Source organism: Platalea leucorodia (genome assembly GCF_965183815.1).
Source record: "Platalea leucorodia genome assembly, chromosome: 5".
NCBI classification, from domain to species: domain Eukaryota; kingdom Metazoa; phylum Chordata; class Aves; order Pelecaniformes; family Threskiornithidae; genus Platalea; species Platalea leucorodia.
In genome coordinates, this window is record NC_138827.1 from 73,390,181 (window position 1) to 73,416,998 (window position 26,818).

Sequence of the window (26,818 nt, forward strand, 5' to 3'; positions counted from 1 at the left end):
GGGATGGGATGGAGAAGAACAGAAGAGAGCAGGCAAAGATATATTCCTTTTTCCAGGATCTCCAAAATACAGAGAGATTTGGACTGCAAACATTGTTGGGCAGAGTTCCCATGGAAAAAAACAAATATCCTAATCAGAGTTTATCAAATTACTACCAGACTGACCCAGACAACAAAGAAATGAAGGAATATGCTCTAACAGTGATTGCCTTTCAGTCTAAACGTACTGCTGACTGCAATTGGTAGGACCACATCCATGGATTGCAGTGGTTCTGGATCACGCTCGTACTAGCTTCTACAACATTTCTTGTAGAATGAGGTGTTACTCAACCTGAATCAACATATCCAAAGCATGATTTTCTAAAGTGTCATAGTTGAAGAGCAAATATGGACAAAGAAAGCTGGACAAAACCCCATGGAATTTAGAACATTCTCTTGATATGTGTTTAAGAGACTTCTGTGCAGAGAAATTAAATATGTCACCTACTTATGAAATGGAAGCAGTTTGGCTGCCAATTGTATGAGCTGTGTTGAAACAGCTGCTCTAGCAACTGCTTTTACTATTAAATTCTTCAGTGATTCTCTTAATTTCAAATTAGGTACCTCTTTCTTTTAATCGCTGGTTTATATAAAAGCGCTCTCCTCACAAGGCAGGGTTTCACCAAGGATAACAATCACAAACAACTACAGGTCTGCTTAAAGCACTGCCCTTGTGTTTCTCTGTGGCTCTCATCTCCCCCGCCCTGTTTCTTATTTCTCGGTGGGTGGCACGCTGAGAGCTCGTGACTCTGTCCCCTATGTGTTTGTAACAGAACACAGAACTGTATTTGAGTTCTTAAGATTTCACAGCCTGTCATTACCTTACAGCATGCAATTAAGACTGTCCACATACAATTCACTTTCCTACTTTATCATCATAATCTCTTTTCGTCTTTCATAAATGTGTATACAAGAATACCTGTAACTGACTCATGACTTTAAATGGCTCGCTATTAGAAGCTTGAAACTTGCCACCGTGACAGTGCAACTTCCTTGTTCTGTTTAACGTCTTTCCTGTTTTTTTCTGAACCTGCTTTGCAAAGATTGGATGAAGATAAGGGAACTGGATGGATTACGGAGAACCAACCACAGTCTGCCTCTGAGCGATGGGTGCCATCGCGAAGCTGCTGTTTGCTTACACGAACCTAGCTGAGCCGTGACAGAACATACAGTAGGTTCACGCACAACGCTGTGAGAGCTGCAGGAAGCTCGCTCAAAAGATCCTGATCCAACATCCTCGAAAATCCTATGTATTTACACCCGATGCTGTTGGCTTCCTACGTTTCTCCTTTTTTAGCTGTTTTTAAAGCATGTTCACTGACAACGGTCTTTCAGCCACACCTCCAGACCCATTCGTCAAGAGAAAGCCAAAGCCGAGAACTGCAGTGGAGTTGTCTTATTTTACAATGAACTTTCTCACAGAAAGAAAAACTTATTTCCTCACTTTTGCAGCCTAGAGTCCATACTTTTTGATCAGTTCTGATTTATAACCCAACAGAAGCAGCAACATTTTTGTTCCAAATATCCATACCTATAAAGCAGCCAGCTGAGCTTCCCTGCCTCTTGGTCTCTTGAGCAATTTCAATATCCATCTCAACAATGCAAAGGACGTATTTGCATTTTGTAGCACCCGTCTCGTTCCCCAGGTTTCACTCAGCACATTGCTCTGTTGATGCATTCTATGGGACATATGCTTTTGTTTTTTAATTTGATCTTCTTCTTTTTAATTTACATTCAACTTATCTTTTTTTCCACAGATCCTTCATCTCAACCTAACCATTTTGTACTGACACTTCTTTCTTTCATTAATATTTTGTTCCCTAACATTTGTTTTGTTCTTTTACTCACTGGAGGCATAGCTAATACAGCTTTCTTTTCTGAGGCAATGTCTCCACAATTTCATTAAATTTCATAGTATTAATTCAAGCCCTTTTGTTCAAAGGCAATATTTTCCTCCATCTCTTGTATTTTTAATATAGTATAGCATTTTTTATTTACTCCAGCTAGTATCTCCTTGCAAAAAGACTGGCTGTTTAGTTTCAAAATATTAATTGACTTTTAAAGTATTCCATATTGCATTAACTGTTTTTTTGCTATGAGGAGCTGACTGACTTATTAGAAAAATTGACAAAACCCATCCCTGTCTGCCTCCTTCTACACTTCCAAAGTATTCTTCTGGGACATCTGGTTTTTAGTGTTCTTTTCAAGCTACGTCCCAGTTGTTGCAGACATTTTCTTTGCTCAATTTTCTTTAGTTATTCCCATGGAAATTATAGAAGCGGCCTGCCAGCCGCAATCCATGATGTGACGTCATGAACCTTGACCTTTCTGACTTCCTAAAGTATACTTTTTCAGTATTAAGACTTAATTTGGCTTGGATAGAGGCACCCTGTTCATTTCAACTGATATTTCTATTTTATTAGAAAGCTGGAGGTATGTTTTACAACCAAATCTCCTTCCTTTTGAATTCAACTTAGAGATTTCTGTAATTGTGATCCTGTTTACAATTTTCTTTCCTCCTTTCAGCCAAGTCTTAGAGAAAGACACAAGACACATGACCATTTTTTGAAACTTCTACAGTACACTGGCCCTTTCCTACCTGCTCTGCTTTTAATGTCCAAGACTCTCCCTGTAGAAGGTATACACAGGTTATTTATGAACTCGGCACGTTTTTGGGCAAATGTGTTTTGACACCATACACAAAAAAAAAGCCTTCAGACTTCCCATATGGCACTGAGGTGATATTAGTACGACGGCACACTGCAGCAGAGTAATCGAAACTGAGATAAACCAGAACAAGTTGCAAGAGAGCACTTCCAGCTTTCTCCTGCACGGACGTATCACAGATCTGGTGTCCCGCTTTGGATTTGGACTCTGTCCTTCTTGAAATACAGTGACTTTCCTGACATCTCAGAGGCACTGGGCAGTTTCCACAGCAATCAGTTTTATTACCTTGCAGAGTTAAGTAAAGTTAGCTAAGCAAATCTTAAACTGTTTAATATTGGATTTAAGCTAATCGTTTAATGAGCACATCAGCTTGGTTCCCAAGCTTGTGCTCTTGCATGTAAGGATGATCTTTTTTCTTTGCCTGTATTTCATCCTGGCTGGTTTACTGCAACGTATCTTGGAGGTCCTTGAGTAGGACCAGTATTTCCATTAAAACTCATTCTAAATTCATCTGCCAGGACTTAAAAACCAAGTAAAACCATACACATATTTCATTTATAATGAGATCACCACATTGGTAGATACAGACAGATAGGATTTTGCTGCATTTTCAATGAAAGTACAGCTGTCAAGATAAAAATCATATTTAAAAAATATCCCTGAGTTACTGATATTACTTTAGATGATTAAAACAGAAGAGAAAGTTAATAATCAAGTATACCATAGAATATACTGTTTGAATATTATTTATATTTCACATGACTAGGATGATGAAATTAAGTGGGCCATTCATTTTTGCGCTCTACTTAGTTCTAATCCTATTTAAGACTCCAAATTATCAAGTCGTCTTAGTTTTGCAGTTACGTCGGGGGAATATTAAAAAAATACGGTTTACATTGAAAATTAAAAAAGACGACTCACAACTGGTTCTGAAATCTTTCTCTTGACTCTCTTCTCTTAATTTTAATCAATATGAGAAATGGGGGAGACACAGACTTTTTTCAGCTACCTGAAAGTACAAAATATTTTCCCATCACCCTGCCCTTCACTGTTTTTGCACCACTTTGGAGGGAAAATCTGGGCATTACTAAAAATATTGTGTATTATATTATGCACCAAAAGTTAACAGGTTTGCTTTGTAACTGTATAGGTCGAGTAACGTGGTTTCACTGACAAGACTCTGACTTTGGTGATTCTGGACTGGGTTGATAAGTCATTTCACTGCCATTAAAGTTTTGGCACCTCCCCCCCCCCCCATTTATGAAAATATATCTGCACATGCTCGTTTTAACCAGGTGAACGATGCTCCAATTTAAACAGTGCTACAAGGCAGCAATGGCATCCCTGCAACACCCGCAGCCTGCATCAGCATTGCCACCCTCTGCCTGCCATAAAGCACAATTTTGGGCTAAAAAAAAAAAAACAAAAGGCAAATTCAGCAGAGTCATGTAACGAAGTCAACTGAAGAGAGGAACAGTGGAAAATTGAGAGGCAGATTGTTGCTAAGAAGTGGCTGAGCACCTGGAAGACAGCTTGGCAGAAGAGCAGCAGTATTGTGGGACAGAGCAACACTGTCACCGTTACTGAGAACCACTGGGCCTCCGCATGGCACTTGTCAGTGCAGATGGGTCAACACCAAAAAACAACCAGCACATCACATCCCTCAGCCGACGGCTATAACCATGACTGCACTGCTGGGTCAATGATGTGTAACATACTGTCGGATATCAAGGAGGAATGTAAACGAAGTACACAAAATGATATGGGGGATAGATTTTTTTGCAACGTAGGACAGAATAAGTTAAATCAAAGTGATTTAAAGCAAAAAAATTAATTGTGATTTAAACCAACGAGCAGGGAATTTTGCTTTAAATAATTGATTTTAAACCTTGCTTTTTCATCTGTGCTCCTTGGTTAGTCAATTCCCATAGGCTGGAAATGCTCTGACAAGTTGATTTGCAGCTAATTATAGTCTGCACTAAAATTGTGATTTCTTTTTTGTTAACCAGGAGAATACACTATATACATATTTAAGTAATGTCAGTATATTAATTTCAGATTCTGCTAGACAATGGTGAATGATGACTCTTATTTAATAGACAATTAACTTCTTCTTGTGATTTGTGTCAAGTCACTTTCTGATGACGTTTTTGGGATTCAATTAAATTGCAGAAATCCTGCATTTTGAAATAAACTTTGTTAGTAAAATAAAGGCAAAAACACTCAAGCGCAAGAAAAACCTAATAAAACTTGCTAAGTGATCCATTCCTTCTGTTTGAGGAACCTTATCTCTTCATGACATAGGTGTTACAGAAACTTGGCTTTTGATCCAGAGAGTCGGAAATGTTTTTGACTCAACTCTAGAGGCTACCTCAAATTGACTGCATGGGGACTCTGGCCCCTTGAGTCAATGCTGTTTTCATGCTCTACAGTGTAAGACCTAAGTGCTCAATCTTTTTAATTTATTGAAAGGGAGGTTGAAAGATAACATAAATGATCACTGCATAGAAATACTGAAGAGGAGGCATTTTGCAGGCTTGGCTCTTCATATCCAGCAGAGAAAATATTTACCATAGTACCTAGAAACTGAAATTGGGTAATTTCAGACTTATGAAAGGAAAAAGGCATATTCTTTTTAAACAGTAACATAATTAACCTCTGAAGAATGTAATGTATTCTCCACAACGTGACATTTTAATTCTAGGTTAGATGCTTTTGTAAATACATTTATAAAAGTAATGTGATGGATCAAAATTGAAATTTAGTTTGATGCAGAAATGTAGAAGGTCTTGGAGGGCTCAGATAAGGTGACCAAAATTGTCCTTTCTGGCTTCATACTTAGAAATGGAGGATATGCTGCTTTTTGCTACTGCCTTAAGAAGTGCAAGTTGCACGGTCAACCTGAAGAGAAGCTTCCAGCATGGCAAGACTATGTGCTGCCACTGTACTGAAAGACTAGCTCCTTAATACATTTGCAAGTTTCCCAGTTTTAAGATGCATGTTACATTTAAGACACATATTCCTGTGAACCAATTATTAGTTTGCTCAGCGGTCTCCTCCCCACCACAGCAATACAGCTGAACTCATCTACACAGCCTCAACTCATTTTTCCATGCTAGCAGTTATTTTCTAATGCTCTTACTGCCTTTCCAGCCCCACCCCTTTTCTCCACAAAAATGCATGTTTTTCAATAATACGAGGATTCCAGAGAAAGTCTGGAGTATTAGCTTTGCTTTGGAATCAGCATTTCTTACCAGGAAGACGGCTGAGCTTTCTGATCTACACTCATCATGTCACCAGTGTCCCGCCTCAGTGTCTGATAGTCAGCTTTTGGTCACAGCCAGCTTCTCCACCAACACAGAAAAGAACATGTCCTTGAACACGAGATTTCTCCAAACAAGGCTGCCATTGGCAAGACTGTGATTTACATTAAGACAGACTTCCATAAAAGCAAGCTCAAAAATAAAACTATGAACAAACAGAGCAGCTTCAGCTTCACATCTGTTCCATAGCTCCATCCGGAAAATATTCTGGATTACACCAAGAAAACAGGATTAAAAATAGCTTAAAAAAATGTTTTTCTGGCTCCCACACCCTTGCCCTGCTCCTCTCCGCAAAAGAAGAGGCTAAGAGGTATAAGAATAAAGCCATCCTCCTGCTAAGCAGGAGGATTAAACATTGCTTAATACTACTACTCGGCACTACCTAGCCGTAGCCCCAGGGCAACATGTAAGGATTGAGTGCAAAGAACTGTATCTCTCTTGCAAAGCCTTCCATTCTGTCTTTCCCACTTTGCTGCTTTTCTGTGGACAGAACAGCACAATGCAGTGTGAGATGAAGACCTGCCACTCTCCTGCCACAGCCACTTATCATCTAATTCAGATATTTGCCTCTGTAGACATTTCCAAACCAAGTCTACAGACTGCCATTATTTTACCTAGGAACTTAACTACCTAACTCAGCTGGCCACTCATTAAGCCAGTCACATACAAAGCCTTCCTCCAAAGGCTGCTGCCTCCTGTTTTCAGCTTTTAATTAAAAATGTAACCTTACACAGGAACAGATCCTCCACTCAAAGGCAAAAAGGGCGTCACTGAGCTCAGTGAGACTGGGACACTGGATTTGCTGCTGCATCGACTGAAAAGGCAAGCACGCTTGACACAGCTGAATTGCTCAGATACAGTTAATACAGACTTATATCACCTGAATTTGGCCATTTGGCCCAGCTTCAAAGACAGAAAAATACAAAACAAAAGGGCAAAGCAGCAATGATATTTCAAAGCTTAGATTTTTACAACCCAGCAGCAGATACGTTCGGATGCTGCTGGCAACGTGACTTCCCCTTCACGCAGGATGCGTGCCTTTGCATGGGAATGGGGTAGTGTCTTAGGGGCACCAGACATTCATAAAGCTATTTGGCAGGTGATCATTCCTCCTTCTTGCCCAGTGGGGAGGAAAACTAAAGCTCTCTTATTCAATTTGTCCATGTCCACACGCACTGGCATGACTCCTGCTGGCTTCCAGGTAAGCAAAACAGTTTCCCTGTTACTCTTGACATAGCAGAGATCCCCTCCTCCCCTCTCATTCAGTAAAACTGGCTGCAGTCCGAGCGCTTTCCTCTCTTTCCTTGTGTTGTGCCACACCAGAGCAGCAGGCAAAGGTCATATCCTCCTGGACTCAACACAATATTGCAATAAGAATCTGCTTCGCAGCATCTACAACCCTCATCTGAAGCCTCTTTAAGTATCTCTTATTAAACTGGACTTAAACAGCTAAGTATGCAGACAATTATATACCACATCCATACCAAACGCGGGTCAGTGGTTTAACCAAGGTGAGGACAGGGACAAGACAAGGGCAGGAAACCATGAACTAATACTAGAATGCTGGGGAGAAGAAAGCTGCTCTTTGAGGAAATATTACCTCTGTATTTCTTTCTACCTTCTTATTTCTTTCTTTTTTTTTTTAATAATGCTGTCTCCATTACAGTAGTATTCATGGATCCTCCACTGAGGATAGGTTGGCAAATGGGTGGTTTTTACCTGGATTCTTCCATACTCCTGGGCAGTCAGCCATGAGAACAAAAGAAATCACTCATTTCCATTAGTGGCTGGCAATGAGACTGCATCCCCTTCTTCTGGATTTAGACTTCACTGTAGCAATCTAGTCATTTGTGACTGCCAGGGCTTAATTACTGCAGTAACATGAAACTGCAAAACTTAGAAAACCTAAGTATAAAAGGCAGCAGCCAACTGCTGGACTGCAGGCACACCCAAAGCTGCGCTGTCCCAAAGCTCTGCTCCTGCCAGGGTGGAAACCCTCTGGAGACGCGGCGATGGCACGGCCTGTGTGCGGCAGCGCGAGCGTTTGGGTCAGGAAGCACACGCGACCCCGCTGAAGTGCAGGCCCTCTCGCTCTCCAGCATAATCTTCTTAGGCACCGAGAGAAATGACACCCTCCGCACCCATCTCCAAAAGCTTATTGAACGTTTGGGTGACTTCCTAACTGGTGAATCCCAGCCAGCTAAATACTCAAACCTGTCATAAGAGCTGGAGAGTCATGCTTCCAGAAAGTTGAATGGAGGTTTTCAGAAGAACACTGTGAGATTCGTGATCTCATTCAGACAGACCTACTTTTAAAAAAACAAAACAAGACAACACAACACAAAAACGCAGGGTGCAGAGGTGAGCAGTACACACACCTCGGGGATGTGCCGAGGATGCAGTGGGTTTGAAAAGGAAGGGGATAGAAGGAATACAGAGAACACTGCTGCATAAAGCAAGGGCACGTTGGCATCTGCAGCGCTGTGCTCAGTTCCGGTCACCCTCGCTCAAAAGGAATACCGGTGAAATAAAACCAATTCAGGGTGATAGAAGTTACTTCACCAGGAAATTTCCATTTTATAAAGATTGGATAAATAAGGTTGATGAGCTTGAAGGGAAAATGAATAAAAGGAGACATGATACAGGAATACAAAAATTGCTGTAGAGAGTTACACTGGGCACCAATTGCTAATTTATTCTTGTAATTCACAAGGAAGTACTCAACAAAATTGAAGTTTAAAATAGATAAAAAAGAGTGTGCATAATTAAACTACACCTAACTAACCTGCAAAAATCAGTGCTAAAAACATGACAGGAAACATGAGTGTTGGAGGACTATGGAAAAAGATGGCTATTTACCCAGGAGAGTAAGAATATCCACAGTCAGTCAGGAAACACATAGAGGACACACTGCTGGAAAGCAGGATTCTGTTAGAAAAGCCAGTTACTGCACAGGACGAATTTCCAAAATGATGGCTGACACAAATGTCGTTTGAAGGCAGTAACTAAACTACAGACACATCCTTGGGTTTAGAAACCACGTACATTAAAAATGCCTACAAATATCCAACAATGTCCTGTGAGACAGCCTTTATATAGCGGTTTCCAAAAGTAAGAAATTCTTTGTATTTTCATCTGGAATTGGACACAGCATTACATATTTATCAATCAGTCTCTCCAGTGACACCTTTGAATGTAAATAGCTCAGTGGAAAAAGAAAATGAAGGAAAAAGAAACCATTCACTGATTTCCTAAATGCCAGCACTACTTCACAACAAAGAATCTCTTGCTTGTAAATAGCTATTTTTGCTTCACTTTTACAAATTATCTTGCTTATAGGTCCAAGAAGTGGACTGGGCAACCCCCTGAAGGTCTTCTCCAGCCCTCTAATTCTAAAGGGGGAACATTTTCTATTTTTGTTTTCCTCCCGCTGCTTCCCACTATCTCTTCTAGCATCCTCTCGCTCCCCTTTCTGGCTTGCTAAATCTTACACTCCGCTATTAGAACTCCCATAGAAACGGGACTGAAATCTCTGAAATGCTTCCTTTTTGTTATGCCCCACTGCTTTCAGACTAGAATTACTCTTCATTGAGTTGATAAGGATTAAAAATTAAAAAAAAGTCCTCAGAGGATTCACTCTCATTTCCACAGCGTTCAGTTAAAGCACAGAGATGCTCTACTGGAATAGGACTGCTAGTCAGACGGTCTTTGCAGCAACAGTGGGACTTCAGTAGCTGTGGCTGCTGTAGTGGAGGCTTTCCACAGCAGTACTCTGTCAATGCCAGCTAGGATTATATCACTATAAACTCAGTCATTTATGCTCTGCTATGACCTGTTATAACTCTTGCAGAGCCAGCTTCCTCAATGTCATGTTCTCTAACTGTGGATCATGACTCTTGCTGACATGTTCAATGAGAGACCTTTTTTTTTAAAATTCAAAAGTCCAAATTAATAGTACAGTTATAAAGATGGCACTAAATCAGCAGAAAAAGGTGACAAGACAAAACTGCAAAATTATCTCTCATGTCAGAGCTGGACATCAGCTGTGGGCTGATTTCCCCACCCATCGGAGGGAGGGTGAATCAGAGTCTCTGTGTATGAGGCTCGGTGCTGTACCTGGGTAAGGATGCATACTGCCTTTCCATCCCCTCGAAGTGGAGATTGTATGAGCTCCCATCTGGACCTTTTCCAGGCACCTGTGGAGAAGAGAGTAATTAGAGATGAAGATCAATTATGCAGCCCAGCTACTAACAATGCATCTCAAAACGATAAGCAGAGAACACATGACATTGCAACATGCCAAAATCAACAAAAGAAAGGCAGGGGCTCAAAGAAGCTCCAAATCCCATACATAATCTTATCACTGCTAACAAGAAAGGCTTCTGTATCAAAGAACTGTTTAGAACAGGTACAATCTTCAGAGCCTTTTCCTCGTCTGCATGCTAGCCGGGATACTCTCTCTCCTTCCCTGGCTGGCCTTCCTCCTAGAATTCAGTTAACATGAGGACGTAATCTAATTAAGCACACCCCTTCTGATTCCAGTGGCTTAACTACTTGAATCAAAGCTAGCATCTTAGTACCAAGTTTGCCGTTTTTTCTCCACTTGTGTGTTTTGCTCAAGTATAAAACGTGATATAAACAGGCTTTGCTTTCATTCTTAACACAAATCCAGAAACTTTCCCTAATGCCACTGCAAAGCTAAGTATCCAGCTGGGAGTTAAGTGCATTTATCATGCTCTGGTACCATTTCAGAAGTGAAGCATTAGTGCACTCAGTCAAAATGCCAGCTTGCTACTTGGTTTGTTTTCAAGATGGCAACTGGAGTTGGCTGGAGAGCACAATTCTATCAGGAAGGCTCCAACTGGGGTACAAAACGGTGAACTTCAATGCTTTTAGCACACAGGAGCTCTCCCAATTTCACTCACTCAATGCCTGCTGATGGCCCAAAGTGTTAAGAGCCTTGTTAAAATGGAGCTATTAGTCTTTTCCTCCATAAATGCAGGAGGCTCTGACTGCCTTCAATGTTTCCTACATTAGTATGTATTCCTATTCCGGTGCTGCTAGAATCAGCAGTTTTATAAAGCAATATACTAAGAGGCCATTTAAAATCCCCTTCCCCTTTTACAGATTAATAGCAGAAAGGAAGATTTAATGCCTTTTCAAACATTTTTAACAATTCATTAAAAAGAAAAGAATAAATCACACCAAGCTTTTGGCAAATGCCTGATTATAAAAAGAGAAAACAAACAAAAATTAACATGGTTTTCACATTCTACAGGTTAGAATACATTTCTGTCAGTCCTGTAATTTATGCACAATACGCCGTTTTCACTGAAGAGATGTATAAGCTTCTACAATGGGAAAGGTTGTGCACTCAGGTGTAGTAAGTCTTACCTACCTTTACAATTTCTGTGCACCGTCTCTTGTGGACCCATCACATAAGCCAAGTCCAATGCAAAGAGAGGCACTATCCCTTGGAGCTACTAGGCAAGCGTAGGAATTATTCTAGACAAATACTGTTATGCACCTTGCCACTCACTAAACATCCAAGATACTCATAAGTGAAAAAAATTATTTAGCACAGGCCTCTTGCTAACTCCCCTTTATCAGACTCAAAACAGAAAGGAGTCCTTGCGGAACTGATGGCCACAAGAAATAACCACCTCTGATTTGAAATGACCCATGCTTTAGCAGTGCCTGACTTTGGACGGGCAAAAAATAACAATTGCCCTACATTTCAAAAAGAGGGCAGTAAGCTATATGGATCATTCATTTTTTTTCCCCGCCAGGAAAAGTGACATGTAGAGGGAATTTATAAAGATAGAGTCACTTAGGCAGCAAGTCACAGCCACTTCGGCTGTTCTTACACTGCTAATTCGATCAGGTTGATAATTTCCATTAATTCACCAGGTACGCCAGTGAGAAAAGAGCCTCCAGATTTCTGCTGGTTTGTGAAGAAGAACGAGGAGAAAAGAAATGAACGTATAATTTGGTTCGCTCGGCACAAAAGCCACATAGAGTACGGTCTACCTGTGTGGCTGTAGATAGGCTATTAATTATGTGCAGCGGCAAGATGTTTACGAGCTAAAGGATACGCCTGGTAACTCTGTGCATTCGCAAGCCTGTGCAAGTTTCCTGGTGATCACTCTCACACCTAGCAGGAGTAACTGCAGCCAGTCAATGTGCAATAACACAAACAGATTCAGAATTGAGCCAGCATTGAGCAGTGATCCCAAAACTTATACCAGTCACCAGAAAGTAAAAAATATTTACATCGCAAGGCCTTTTTGCAGCCTGCAAACACCCCTTTTCAGATGGTTTCCTACAGACCAAATAGAAGGCGATACCCCCCGCCAGGTCTGTTTGTATATATGATTTGAGAGACAGTTGCCATAGAAACACCCTGGCGGTGGATACACAATTTTGCTAATTTGGATCCATCGAGCAGCTGAGTCTCCACACCCTATATAAAACCCCCGACGCACTGGAAAAGCATGCTCTGGCTCTGCAGGGCTAATTAAAGACTCAGCCATTTCTTCTCCTTTCCCTTCTCTATCTGTCCACGCGACAGTAAAAACATATCATCACTCAGCCACCAGCAAAATGGTGCCTGGAATAAAATACTACCCCAATGAAGAGAGAAACTGCGAAAATGGAAACACCTCCCTCGTAAAAGTTATTTATGTTTCAGAGAGAGTCAAAGCAAAGGGTTCCTTGCTGTCTTTTACAACAAACTAAGCTAAAAATCGGTGTGAAAGGTACTAATTAACAAGATCAAAATACTCCAGCTTCTCCTCCTTCCCTGAAGCAGGACGTACGCAGCTGGCCCTCGGTACAGGTGCGGAGGTTTTAATCGCATAGCTAATAATCACAAAATACTTTGGCGAGCAAACAATAACCTTAATAAAAAGGATTAAAACCTGGAAGTCCTATCAAAGCCAAATGGACGCTGACCACGAGGCAACCTGTGAGGTGCAGGAGTTGACAGAAGGTGCATTACTTAGCTGAGTCTGTATTGGAGGTGGCTGGAAGAGCTTTTGAGACCAACATCCCAATCAGTAAAGAGAGAACACAACAGCAGATGAAATACACGTTTCACAAATGTATGGTAATGAACAACAGAAAGAATGATCCAAAACACGCTCCCATATTTTTAGGGTTTCAATTAACGACATCAACTTAAATAAGAGCCATCATTATGAAGAGATATCTCTTAGTCTAGAGCGGCCTCAACTAACAAGCAAAACATGAATATGCAAAAATAACGGGGTAGAGATAAACACAGAAACAGCCATCATCCCATCAGTGCAATTAAAAGAGCAGCATGCTTAAACTGAGGAAAGGAAACGCTATCTTTATCAAAAAACCAACAACAAACAATTCCTGAAACTTAACTGTTGCAAAGTATCAGTATGGCCAAGCCCTTTGTAGAACGGAAGATGAATACACTGGATATGCATATGAATCAAAACAACTAGCATCAGGTTAGCAGAAGACAGTAAAGCCTTTGACAGGTTGAAGAGAGTAAAGCCTCAAAGAGCCAGCCATTCCCTGAAAGGGAGAGCAGGCAGAAACCTCTGTACCAGCAGGTTATTCTCTTAATCGCCCCTTTGGGAATCCCGATGAATTCTCTGAAGCATGCAGCAGCGGCCACACTTGGAGACAAGGTACCAGACAAATGGGCAAGACATCACATCCATATAGCTCAATGCCACATGATTCATGGTCAGGATTTTCTGTGTGCCAGAAAGGCATTTTTTCTACATAGCTAGTAACATTTTTGTTGTTCAAGTCTCTTTTTTTTTTTTTTTACCAATAATTTCCATTGGCAAACAAGATTTCACGATAGAAATACGTCACTTCAGAAAAAACCCTATGACACCTCTGCATCTTTAATTAAACCCCTGCCAGCCCCCAGCGGCAGAACCTGGCTGGGGTATGCGCAGACTGGAGAACTGCGTGGGCACTGCGTGCTGCTCTCCTCTCTCTAAGTCCACAGCCCTCAGCAGGGGACCAACGTGAAGGGCCAAAAGGCAGAGAAGAATGAGCGCAGGCTAAGGCTCCCTCCGCTTCCTTGCACAAATGGCATCCGCATTTGTTTCAAGACAGAAAACAGTAGAAAGATTCATTGTTTCACGTTTCCCATGCAGACCCAAACCAGACAGAAAGGGAAAGCAACTGTAAAGAAAAAGAGAAAACAAAAGCTGTGCAGGTGTCAGTGCAAGCTATGTCCCTGGCAAATATACTAACTGCAGGGCACCTTGAGGAGTTTTCCAATACACGAAAGAGAGAATCTAGCAGCAAATATCTCTAACCTGCCAATTCACCCTAGGAAAACTTCTCAGGAAAAAAAATAAAAAAGGTGATGTGAACACGCACATGTAAATCAAGCCAGAAACAAATATCTTAGAGCATTCAAATATTTGCAAATAAATTATAAGGCATAAATAGAGAATACCTGCAGGCAGATATCTTGAAATAAGTCTAGGATTTGCCTACAGGAAAATTCTGGGGCTGCAGAAGAACAATGCTTTAAGAGCAGAGAAAGGATTTACTTCATCCTGAAGCTTGAAACTACCTTTAAAACTGTGCAGAAAAGTGCAAGAGGCCATGTTTTTTCCCAGGAGACACTGCATTTCATCCCTCCTCACCTGCCTTTCACTGCCTTCCTCCTGGAGCATTTGTTAAAGGCTAAAAGACTAGCTGCTAGCAGGAAAGCCTCTCTTGCCCTTTTCATATGGATCAAGGTGTTTGGGACAGGAGACCCATTCCAGTATGAACAATAACAACTATAGCGATCTCTTTTAAAGTTTAAGCTTTGTAAAGCCAGAATCAACTTTTTCTTGTGCATTCACACACAGCTCAAGGTGAGATCTACCACGCTGCAAATGGAAGCCAGCAGCACCTCCCTGCTCCTAGCAGTGGAGACACATTTGGCAGGACAGTGTGTTTTCGCCTGGGGCTCTACCTCCTCTCACAAATTCCCACCTGAGCTACTCGAGCTCCCTGCTCCAGGTCCATCCCATCTTCAGCAGGCTGAAGACCCAAGACCTTGGGTACTGCTCATAAGGTAAAGAACGATGCAGAGACATTTTCAGGGTGGCTGTCTCAGAAAGTTGCACTCACCATTGCTTCTCCTACAGGTATTTTATTTAGAGCTGCGCATCGAAAACTTTGATCATCTTTGCAGAGATCAGTTTGCTAAAAAATTTGTTCAAAGCTTCTTAACTAGCTATAGAAAACCCAGAGCTCAGAGTCAGAAGTTTCACACTCTTAAAAAGGAAAATACACAGTGGGTGTTGCATTCAGGCTTACTCACTTTTCACTTATAGGCGAAACATTTCCTTTGCCCTTTTAATTTTTCTTTTTAACCCTTTGTTTTCCCCACTGCTGAACAATAAGCATCCTCCAAACATTTCAATTATCATTAAGATCAGAAAGAAAATGAGGAGTGTGTTCTGTCCACTAGATAAACGGCAATAGCATAACTTCATCAAGGCTGATGTGATTTTAGCTACATGTTTGTGAACCGAGTGCAAAACACTGCTCACTCCACTTGAGTCGTGCCTGACTTACTTAAAATTATGTGAGATCAGGAAGAGCTTATGAAGACAGGAGTCCTGGGACTCCTAACTTTTTCACTTATTCACTGTGTACGTTCAGGAAAGTCACTTGAGCTTGCGTACTGTGGTTTTCTCCTCATAAAAAATGGTGTGATACTACCATTGTATTTTGTATGACTGACATGCGCTGTAAGACAGGAGCCATCCTAGGAAGGCTGCAGAGTGAGGCATGTGCTCTGCCATCACTCAAGTGCTTTGAAAATGCCACCCAGTTCCGCTTTTTGCCTGGAAGTCTGTGTATAAACATGGCACATAGAACTGCTACATTGCTTAGTACATTTTTCAATAGTCTTGTGATCATCTGTTAAAGGACTTGATTCAGATGCTGGTTTGACCTCTGTTCTCAAAGCTCTTCTTTTGTCTGTGAGCGTTTCTAATCACATGGGTTGAGATTCAGCATGCCAAAAAGAGCCGTGGTATAACGGAATTTGCCCCTTAACCTTCAGGTCTCCCCTCTGCTGAGACACAGTTGGTTTTTGTTTTCAATTAAGTGAAAACTGAAGAAAAACGGAGAGAGGTAAAAGTGGATTTGTTCCCCACCCCGGTCTCAATGTTTCATACACAGGTGAAGCACCAAAATTCACCCATTTTATTTTTTGCATTTCAGCAGTCTGCCTGGTTCTAGGGACTGCAAGTGCAATTTAAGTGCACAGTTTGACTCACTAACACTTTCTTTAGCTGTTAAAACAGAGGTGGGCTATGTAAGGCAGTGAACTGGATGTTCCACGTGAAATGGAGGAAGTTGATTAAAGGGGTCATCTTAATTCCTTACTGCCGTGATATCCTAATTATCCCACCCTCCAAGACCTCCAGCATTTCCACAGAAAACATGTTTTCCTCCATCCAGCTTTTTTATGTTTTGCATCAAAAGGTAAAAATTAAAAATTCTACCAGTGTCCACAATTCAAAAGAATTTTCCTGATGTTTTCCTTACATACACAAAGAGGGATGTATTTTGCTTTCCTGGTTTTGCAATGAAAGTTGAAACAGTGATTTTGCGTTATTATAACACTCATCATTTCTCCCTCTAATTTGGATGGTTTTTAATAAAGCTCCATTGATTCCACTGAAAGAAATCCCTCCTGGCAAAAGCAGAACACACACGCTGATTGCTAAATATGCAGCAATTATCATATTCAGCAGCACACTTTAATATCTTATTTATAGATGTATCTATCTATAATTTGCTTTAATTAAGTTGCATTGATTTTAATGACAGAAGCAGTCCTCAAAGAAGCGTCTAATGTTACACGAGCCCATCGGTGCTGCTGTACCATTGTTTGGATATAAGACAGCACCTTTAATACTTCTTTTTGATATTCTTACTGGTGCTTTTCTTCACTAAGTGGTTGCACTGGCAAACCAAGATGAAGTTCCATGGGAACTCTCACAACCACCTCCACCACTGGAGAGAGAGCACTTTCAACTTCCCTGTTACAAACTTGCTCATGGGACAGTTTTCAAGAATAAGGAAGGAAGTAGCATCTTCCCAGCAGGTCCTGAAGAAACCTTGCGTTCCTGTTCCCACTCCATTTTACAGACATCGTGGGAGTATAATTGCTAGAGGTTCTCAAATCATGGTCTGATGCCTCCAAAGTTTGTTTTGGGTAGTCTGGCAACTAATTTAAACTTTTCTATTTTCTTGTCAACAGAAAATACAGGGTAAATAATCTGGCAAGGTGAATCAACAGATGCCCATAGGTGCCTGTTCACAGCCCAATCACCGAGTCATGATCTCGTAGACTCTTAAAGTTCGGTTTTCTGGGCTCAGTCACAGGGAATGTTGAGGCTTCTTTCTGTTAACCACATGCTCACTTCAAGCATTTTATACTAGTCTGGTTTTGATATTATTCCAAAGAACACTTGATGCTATTAGAACTGTGACTAAGTTTGTCAAAAAACATCTTGAAGAGCTAAAGGAAGGTATTGCTGCACTCCTAGTAGAGTCTCACAGCCTTGGTTTCTGCTGAGTGCTACCACATACCTTGGCCCTGATTCAGGAAAGCATGCTAAATACTGATGAGGGTGGTTTGTTTTAATTTCAATAGCATTTGATTCCTCTTGGAGGCATTCCCAAAGCTGACATACACCTGCATCTCTCAGTGGCTCTATCTTCTTTTTGAGTGAAAATACACAAGAAAAACATTTATATCTCTGTATCCTGAACACGTCTTCACACATTTGAATGCAGCATTCTAGTGATGATCACCTCGGCATCTCCATCTCTGAAGTAACCCTGTAAGATATTACTGGTTCACATCAATTGAGGATCTATCTCAGGGACTACCGAGGTAGCTTTATAACATTTACTTTAAAAAAAAAAATACTAACAGTGAATGATACATGAAGATATTATTAAGTGAAGAATAAGAGCTGGCTTTTTAAATCACTGCCTTTTGGAATATATCAGCACTAATTTTGTAAGAATTGTTCATGTTAAAATGCAAGGGCATGATCTCAAAGGAAAAGCACCAAAGTAGCTATGCAAGTACATTTTCAGTTTCTGGTCATCATTTTTCATTCACTGATTATTGCTTAAGTGTTGATTAATAGTTATGTTCATGCTGCTAGAATGCATTTCCCTTGGGTGAGAAAAACATCTTTGTCTAAAGGAAAAAAGAGATAGTAATCAAACCATCCTTCCTCTTCCCCATAAGAAACACAGATACACACTCCAGAGTCACTGATGATCTTGGTTTTGCTGTTGAGTAGTTTTGAAAATTTTCACTTAGAAAATCAGCTGTATGCAATCAGAACACTACTTGCTCGGTCAGATTGCTAGGCAATTAAATGCTCCCCTTCTGTCTCTCTCTCTATGCAGATATACACGCATACGTACACATATATACATGCACACAGACAAATGTACTTACTTACATTCATTGTCCCTTCTCCCTATGCAATGAACACCAGAACACTGATGACAGCAGTGCTCCATGCTGGAATTAAGCAGGGCTGATTATCTCAGGATTTACTTTTCCTCCTACCTCTTGTTCAAGGAGGTGAAACTAATGGTTTAGATTTAGAGAGAGCGGAAAATTCTCTATAAAGGCAATAGACTGAGGGAAATACAAACACAGATGGGAACTTTAAAAGGGAAACAGGCTGTTCCCATAACAGTTTAAAAACATGGCAATTGCCTTAGCTTAGTAGAAAACAAGCTCTCAGCATTTGCTGTATCTTGCAACACCAAGTAGAGAGAAAATAGCAAAGATGGAGGTGAAGCCAAAACTGCAAAGTGTTTTTGCACAGCCCCACAAAGATAATATTCTGCCTTCTGAACCCTAGCTCTGCGATCCCCCGATCCCTGGTGCTGGAGGACTATGGTTTCCTGTGACCATGCAAAATGAGATCATTTCCTGGCCTGTGTCCGTCTCTGTGGGTGGCTTCTTTTTCCATTAGTCGTATAATATGTTTTGGTTAATTCTACCTCTTAATTGTCTTTAACGAGCACCAGATTTGTGACACCCTCAATCGCAAACCTATTCTCAGAGTAGAGGCAAACAGAGGCCCTTGAGATGAGAGCAAAACTTAAAAGCAGCAAAACAAAAAAACCCTTAGCACCCATCAGCATTGATTCTTTCCAACTACAAGGAGGGTATTTCAATTGCTCTTCCACTGAACCAGGCCAATGTAATTAATCTCTTCGAAGCCACTAGAGAGAATAACTTAACTTGTCACTGAGATACACTTGTGATGCAATATACAGCATACACAGTACATACATGTGAATACATTCCTAAAGCAGATCTCCTGTAGTAGTTCTACAATACTCTGCACAATTCCTCCCCACTATGAATCCAGTCCTCTGCCTTAGCCTGTTTGAAACTAAGCCGCTTCTTGTTCCTCCCAGTCTTGCATTCTTTGCTTCTCTTCTCACTGTAATTAGTTTACAAGACTACTTATCCAGATGATTACTGCTTTTAAATGACAGTCGTCTTTTCTTTTACTCCAGTTTATTGTTGTGTATCATTTTGTCTTGCTATCTGAATACTCAGTTCTCTAAAGCATTTTCTCATTATGTTATCTCCTGATATAAGGCATTTTGAAATACTTCATGAGAGACACTGTATGAAGTAAATTGAATTGAATTTTCTTTCAAAGTCAGGGGCTTTCAGCATCTTTCTCTAGCTAAGTCAGCAGAGCTCTTGGCACCAATGCCAGGGTGTAACGGCCACGCTTTGCAGCACAGCTATGAGCTTGTGTTCCTTTTAGGGAAAATGAAATGACAGTGTCAGTACCTGGAAAGCAAACAGGGGACAGATCAATATTTCCATTTATGATGAGGATGGCAAAACGAAAATGTTTGGGGTATTTTTGAGGTTTTTAACGCACACATTGAGATAATGCTATTTTGCCGTATCTACCTACATCTGGTGTTGGTGCCGAATGTGTACGCAGGGGGTATATGCACGTGTATGTCAGGGAAGGAAAGAGGGAGGGAAGGGGGAAATAGCAGGGCATGGAACTAAATTGCAGAGCAAGTAGTGGAAATAGACAGTGAAAAGCTTCCTGCAGGCAGTCGGCTTCACAGGGGAGAGCGAGCCTTTCATTGTCTATAAAATCATGCCTTGCTGGAGGTCCTCACGAGTAGAAGGGGTAGCGCCTAGAGGCAGTAAATCTCTCACTGTTGTATTATTACATTCTAAACACTTAGCTACTGTACAAACCAGCACACTGCTTCAAGAGAAGAAAAGGAGGAAGAAGGGGGGAAATGAACAAAGGGAAGAGGAGGAAGATGGCAATAAAATTGGGAAACAACCCGCTGCCACAGCTCTCCCCAAGAAGACTTCACATCAAAGAAAAACAGCAAAGAGTAAATTGTCACAGAGTTAAAAGTTAACCTCAAGTCCCTCCATTGTGATTTGACACCACTCTGGAACAGTACTCCTAGAATTTGAATGGTTAGTCTGTAGCACAGGGTATTAAATCCACCTTAATCCTGTTAAACATAGATGCCACTAAAGAGAGGCGCTCTCTCAATGGCATCATGACAAAAGCTCTCCACACTGCAAATTCAATATGGTTAACAAAAAAAAAAAAAAAAATCCCAAACCTGGATTAATACTGAGCAAACAACATCAGCATAAGCAGGCTTAGAGAGAGGAATTGCTTTCCATATGCTATGGCATCAGGTTCCTCCGGATCTTCAGATACCAGTCTGTAAATGTTACAGACATTGTTTCTCCTGCTTGCAACTGCTGTTGGGTGGCGACCTTCTTTGCTTGCTGATACCAATTTAGCAGTTGGTAGAGTTTCTCTGTGATTTGGTACTGTCTGTTGTTTGCTGGTACCAGATGGATACCAGATGGGTAACTGTGGGCAATGGTTCCTCTGTGTTCCAGTCCCAAAAATCACTGCCTATAGGGTCAGCCTTGTCAGTTGACTCCTAAATGGCACTTCAAAGCAGCATTCTGAAAAACCTCAACATCTGTTCCTTACTCCTAATGACCTTAAAAAAATGTTGCAGACATACTTTCCTTTAGCCAGGAGTTACTGTGCATCTGCAGGAAAAATACAACCTTGCAGATGCTTGCAGCCATCAAACTCACTCCTCGCTAATGGCAGCTCTAGAAGCCGCCACCTCAACTCTGAAAGTCAGCACTGAATGTGAAGTATAATCAATATATTCTTTTCTGTGGTAGCTCCACAATGTAGAAGTTCAGAGATATTTCAAGGCATTTTTCAAACAGTACTTTCAGCAGTGAAGTGGAAGAACAAGAAAACAAAAAACTTAAAGTGCCTTTGAAAGGCAGCAGGGATACCTGAGGGCCAAATGTAAAGCACGGAGAGAAAGCGAGGAGAGAGAAAGTGATGGAAGAGATCTGCTTTAAGTATTAATTTGTGATTGGTCTTTCAAAATGTTGACCTAGTTGTCAAACTATAGACAGGAGCTGCAAGTCAGTTAATGGTTTTGAATACTGCCTATTGCAGTTCCCTCCTATGCTATTCCATATGACTGCTTCTGTTTCTAAGAAAGCGAAAAAAGTTTATTTAGGACAGTATGGGAGCATTTTGGTAAATTCCCTATGTGCTACAGCAGAATGCTGTCTACAGAAAAATATAGCTGACATCAAAGCATGTTCCCCACCCCCTGTCTTGCTTCATGGAGAAGTTATGATAAACAGGTTATGTGTTCCCTAAGGTTACCATGGAAACTCATTCTTTTCAGGCCATCATTTGCAAAGGTAAAATTTGCATTAAAATGTGATGGAATTTGATTTTGTGCATGTGTGTGTGAAACTCAAGTGGGGTCATGCTACCACGCAGTATAGCTATTATTTCAAACCCAGGAGCATACGCTCAAGAGAGAGATCTATTAATCCATGTAAACACCTCAGTGACCAAATTACAGTTTAATTACTAACCTGACAGGTATCTTCCTAGCAAATTAGGAGAAATACTTTGAAAATTAGCTTCAAATGCAAATGTAAATGTTAATACTGATCCACCGGTGGGTACCACTAGATAGCATTTTGCTGAATTCCCCTATAATCATTCCACAGGAAAGACTGAATTTAGATTGTCAGAATGACTTTGTTTTGATGATGACAGACCAAGGATGGAAGGCACAGGCATGTATTTCACATTACAAATTTTTATCTTATCATGAAGGAGTTATCAGCAAATCATGAAGTATAGAATATCATTTGATATAACCATGCTTACTGCAATACAAGAAACTTTGGATCTCCTCAGAATCCCAATTCGCTCACTTTGTTTTGAGACATATCATAACTTCAAAGTCATAATTTCACTCTAGGTATCTGCTACTCTGACTCTTCCTGGAATACCTGATGGTGTAAAGCATACATTCGGTCCAGGCCTCCCCAGGGTCCATGTGCCTTGAGAGCCACTGCCATTATTTGTTGCCACGTGCAGCACTGGTCTTCCTAACAGAGGAGTGCATTATTTGCAATAGTAATTTTGACAATCTTTACTTCCAGCCTGGAAAGAAAACAGATGAGTGGACTAAACCCAGAAAAATCTTACAATTGGTGACCAGACTGCATTTTAGAAGAGATAGAAGTATTTGTCCTCTTGCTTAGTTGTACGCATTCACAACACACATGCTGAATTTGATATACTACTTTATGAAATCTGTGCTACTTTGGGACACTGGATTATTCACATATCATCTGCCTTGAATAGCAGGACCGTCTTGGAGGCAGGAGGGTCAGAACTCATATTTCCGCTTGGAAGGCAGACATCTCAATAGCCCCTGGATTACAGAAAACTCAATATCTCCTATCATACAGGACTTATGACACACAGTTCAGCTGGAATGGCTCTACTTAATATTGGGCAACATGACACTTAACACAGCAGCCAGGCCATGTGATGAAGAAAAAGCAGCAAAACCACAGACAACAGTATTTGTTGCTCTTGCTCTCTTATTGTTAATAAATACAGTTGCACAGCAAGTGTCTCAAAAACACTAAAAAAATCAAATCAAAATCAACCCTTCAGATTAGCTTGCACAGTGCCAGTATTTTATCAGACACCCTTCTGCATTGGGAAATTCCTGCTTACAAATTCAATTTACTAAACAAAGCAAGAACATTAAAGAAGGTTTAAAAAACCAAATGCAAACAAAAATGAAATTGATTACTAACTTTTGCAGAACTTCTCAAAACTCAGCACATTCGCTAAAAGGAATGCGTTCCAGTTGGATCCTGTATTGAGCAAGAAAGAAGGCGCTAGCGCTCCTTTTTCCAAGCGTTCTTTAACAGCCAGAGTTGAGGCTGAAAGTTGAAAAGAGCTGACCTGGAGCAGAAAAGCCAAAGTAATGCACTGCACCAGCCTTACAGGGTAAACGGAGTTCTCTTCTCCCATATTTTGTACTTTATTTTAATGCAGTCTTGATATTAGATTAGCATCTGCACTACAGACCTTAGACTGGGAACTAATAAAGTTATCTGCCCAATCTCTCCATGTCTGAGTCAGTGACTTTCTTTTTCATTTTAAATAATTATAACAATGTTGCCTGTTTGTTGAGAAAAATAAAGCCTTTATATATTCATAGATAATTGCTTATACCCAGCACCCAGTGATACATTCTAATTACTTTTCACACCTTGGCTGTGAAAAAATCTTGAACTTTTTAGTGTTTTTTAACTGCAAGACAACAGCGTAGCCAGAGCACGGACACCCTGACTGCTTAAACTGCGCCTAGGATGAAATTTAACAAGCAGTTCTGCTAATGCATTTTGCAGTGAGGAACTTCAGCAAAACTCAAGACCCAAGGCTTCCACCTCGGATCTTGTGCTGCAATAATGAGAAGTGCTGCACAGATATACAATAGAAGAACTCAATACAGAAATCAAAAGTAATCAAAAGTCTATTATTTCAGTTGGCTTCTGTCACATACTTAACTATAACAAATAAAAGGTCTGTACTCTCTAACAGCCTCAATGACATAGTTGTATTGCTTGACCCAGCTTCTTTCAAGCTCGACCCTGTTCTGCGCACGCTGGGCAACCATTGCTGTTTGCCTCACTGAGGTCATTCTGCTTTCCATTATGTTAAATGGACAAATTTTGCAGACCTTTGTCAAAACTGCTATCTGTTTTAGCGGGATGTTACCCCTAGCAGGCAGAGCTGGACAGTGACCAGCATCTTTAGGAAACAGGGTGCTGTCTGGAACAACAGTAGCTAGGCAACTCTTTGGATCATCAGTATTTTTTAGGGAAGAGATTTCTTTTTAATCAGCAACACACTGAACAAGAACGTAACCCAGGGAGATTAAGCTGTGAGAATTCAAAAAGAAGTCAACCGTGTCAGCATCTATTTGATAAATGCACCAGATACCTGGTAGTAAAGGCAAAAGCTTGTGCTTAAGAAGGGGTCAAGTTTGAGGCCCGATTCCAGGCCTGATCTAATAAATACCTAAGCGCATGCTTAGCTTCAGACATGAATTTCAATGGCATTACAGACTTGTCTTGTGATTAAAAAATGAGCGTTGTAACTGGGGCCCCTTTCCAGAAGTTGAAGCAGGCCTCTTACTAATGGCCTGAGGAAGAGGAGGTCAATTTTAAAAGGAAACCTACTTTCCCCTGCCTTGTAGTCAGACCCATGAGCAGCTGTATTTGATTCTATGGTATGTGGGGTGCTGACTTGCTAGGGGTCGGGACTAAGCTGTCATGGAGAAGTACGTATCACTGAGGGTAAGGGAAGGTTCAAAGTGCAAAGTATTAGCTTTAGCAACCCCACATGCGAAGACTCGGTGTTAAAATCTCAATCCTGTTCCACCTTCCCCACGTGAAGCTGGCCTGAGATTTGACAGAGTGTGTGCACGTGCTCAGGGAAAGCAGCCACACAGTCACCTATCTATGGAGTGATCAACAAGCAGACAGAAAACTCTTAAAGCCTATACTGGCAGAAGCTTGCCAAAAACGAAGCAAATTGCAAAGACCCAGCTACTGTGCTGCTCAGAACTGCAGTGAAGCCAGATTACAGCCTAGCTCTGAAAAGGCTATTTCTGTGGCCATTCAACTGTGCCCCAAGGGATAAAATCTGCAGAGCTGTGGCCAGTCTATGTGCACAAATGCAGTTAGCTGTTCAACATACTATATAGCATGGATTGCCTGTTCACGAACTCCCCTCATCAATATAATTACCAGTTAAAACGTTTGTTTCTTGCCTCCCTAAACATATTGGCAAATCAGGAAAAATACATACAACAGAAAACCTCTAGGACCCTTCATATCACATCAACATGATCTGTGGCAGCTGTCATGATCTCCGTGATGCCCCACTCAAGTTCTCCGTTTGGGCAACATCAGAAGAACCTCTCCTAACTGCAAGGGACACGACCGCTGGCATATGTGTTAATGTGGAACCTCTCAGTTCTGCGAGCCTGCAAGGACGGCCACAGCCCAGCAGCACCGCATGTTTTTGTCTTATTTCCTTCAACTACTTGTACAAAATAAGAGAAATGCTTAGTATTTGTCCTCCTCAGAGTCACCCCCCTGTGCTGAAATACAATAAAAAGCAGCTGTGTGACGAGATACCTTGTGGAATAGATGGCATGATGTATTTCTGGAATTCACATAATATTGTCGGGTATAAACAGTACCAGCGGGCTTTGATAAGATGACATATGGCACCAGAACTGTTTCCCTTGTAAATAAGAGTGTGTACATAGTGTTAGCATGAAGACATGAGCATTTCAGGCTCCCCTCTGGTTCAGATAATCTATGCCAAATTCAACCTTTGTGTAAGTAGGAATGACTCCAAACAAGTTATAAGAGTCACTCTTTATTACTAGTATTAATGGAATTGAATTTGGCTCTCCTTGCAAGTGCCATTTGGAATAGTTTATTTTTCACATGAGGTTTGGCAGGGATTTCTCCAAAATAATTTCCCCCCAAACCTACCCCCAAAAGCCAGCCTGTAAATTTCAAAATCTCTCTGCTTAGTTTGAACAGCTCTTTAGAATACACCCCAATCGGAAACCTTCCTCATACAGAGATAAATAGTGACCATAAAAAGTTCTTGATTGGTAAGTTAGTCATACATCCTAATAAAACGTTTCACATACTCTCTTACTTAATATTCTAATAACATATACACAAATACTTCCGATCCATGGTTATCAAAGCAGTTATACTCTGAGTAAGTTTTTGGTTGGGTTCCTCCCCCCCCCCCCCAATATTTTCTACTAATAATCTGTGGGCTCAGAAAGTCTGGAATTCACAGCAGTTTCTGCTATATGGTTTCACATAGTACATAAAATTGTCAGCTTCTCCCATTGCGCTAGAAGACAGGAATGTTATTATTCTAGAAGTTGGAATTTTGGTTTCTAACCACAGTCCAACACAAACGTCTGTGCGTTTTGGGAACCTAACCTATTTGAAATGCAACATCCTGAACCTGGAATTAATTGATCATGAAAAGTACAAACAGGTCCTTATTCATCCTGAAGCAAGCGTAGAACCCTTTGACACATTATGGAAAAATAATGCAGTTCTTAACGCTCCTTTTTTTTGTTCTGGTTGATTTTTAGGCTTGGATCCCTGCCAGGCACACAATAAAGTACTTGGCCTTTAACACAGACAAGCATGATTCTTCTTTCATACTCTCAACTGGGAACTGACAAAACTCAGTACATAACAGATTTGTTTCAATTGAAATGTTCACCGCTAGTATCCAGAGACAGGTTTTC

At 40.9% G+C, this 26,818-nt stretch overlaps 1 protein-coding gene across 1 annotated transcript in view; it reads right to left on the minus strand.

Moving 5' to 3' along the window:
* Nucleotides 1-26,818, minus strand: part of PARD3B (par-3 family cell polarity regulator beta) — a gene marked incomplete at its 5' end in the record, with an annotated part of 288,181 nt that overhangs the window by 16,511 nt on the left and 244,852 nt on the right. The window contains one exon of the mRNA XM_082311454.1: nt 10,145-10,224. Within this exon, the coding sequence (XP_082167580.1) occupies nt 10,145-10,224 (80 nt within the window). The remainder of the gene's footprint in view (nt 1-10,144; nt 10,225-26,818) is intronic.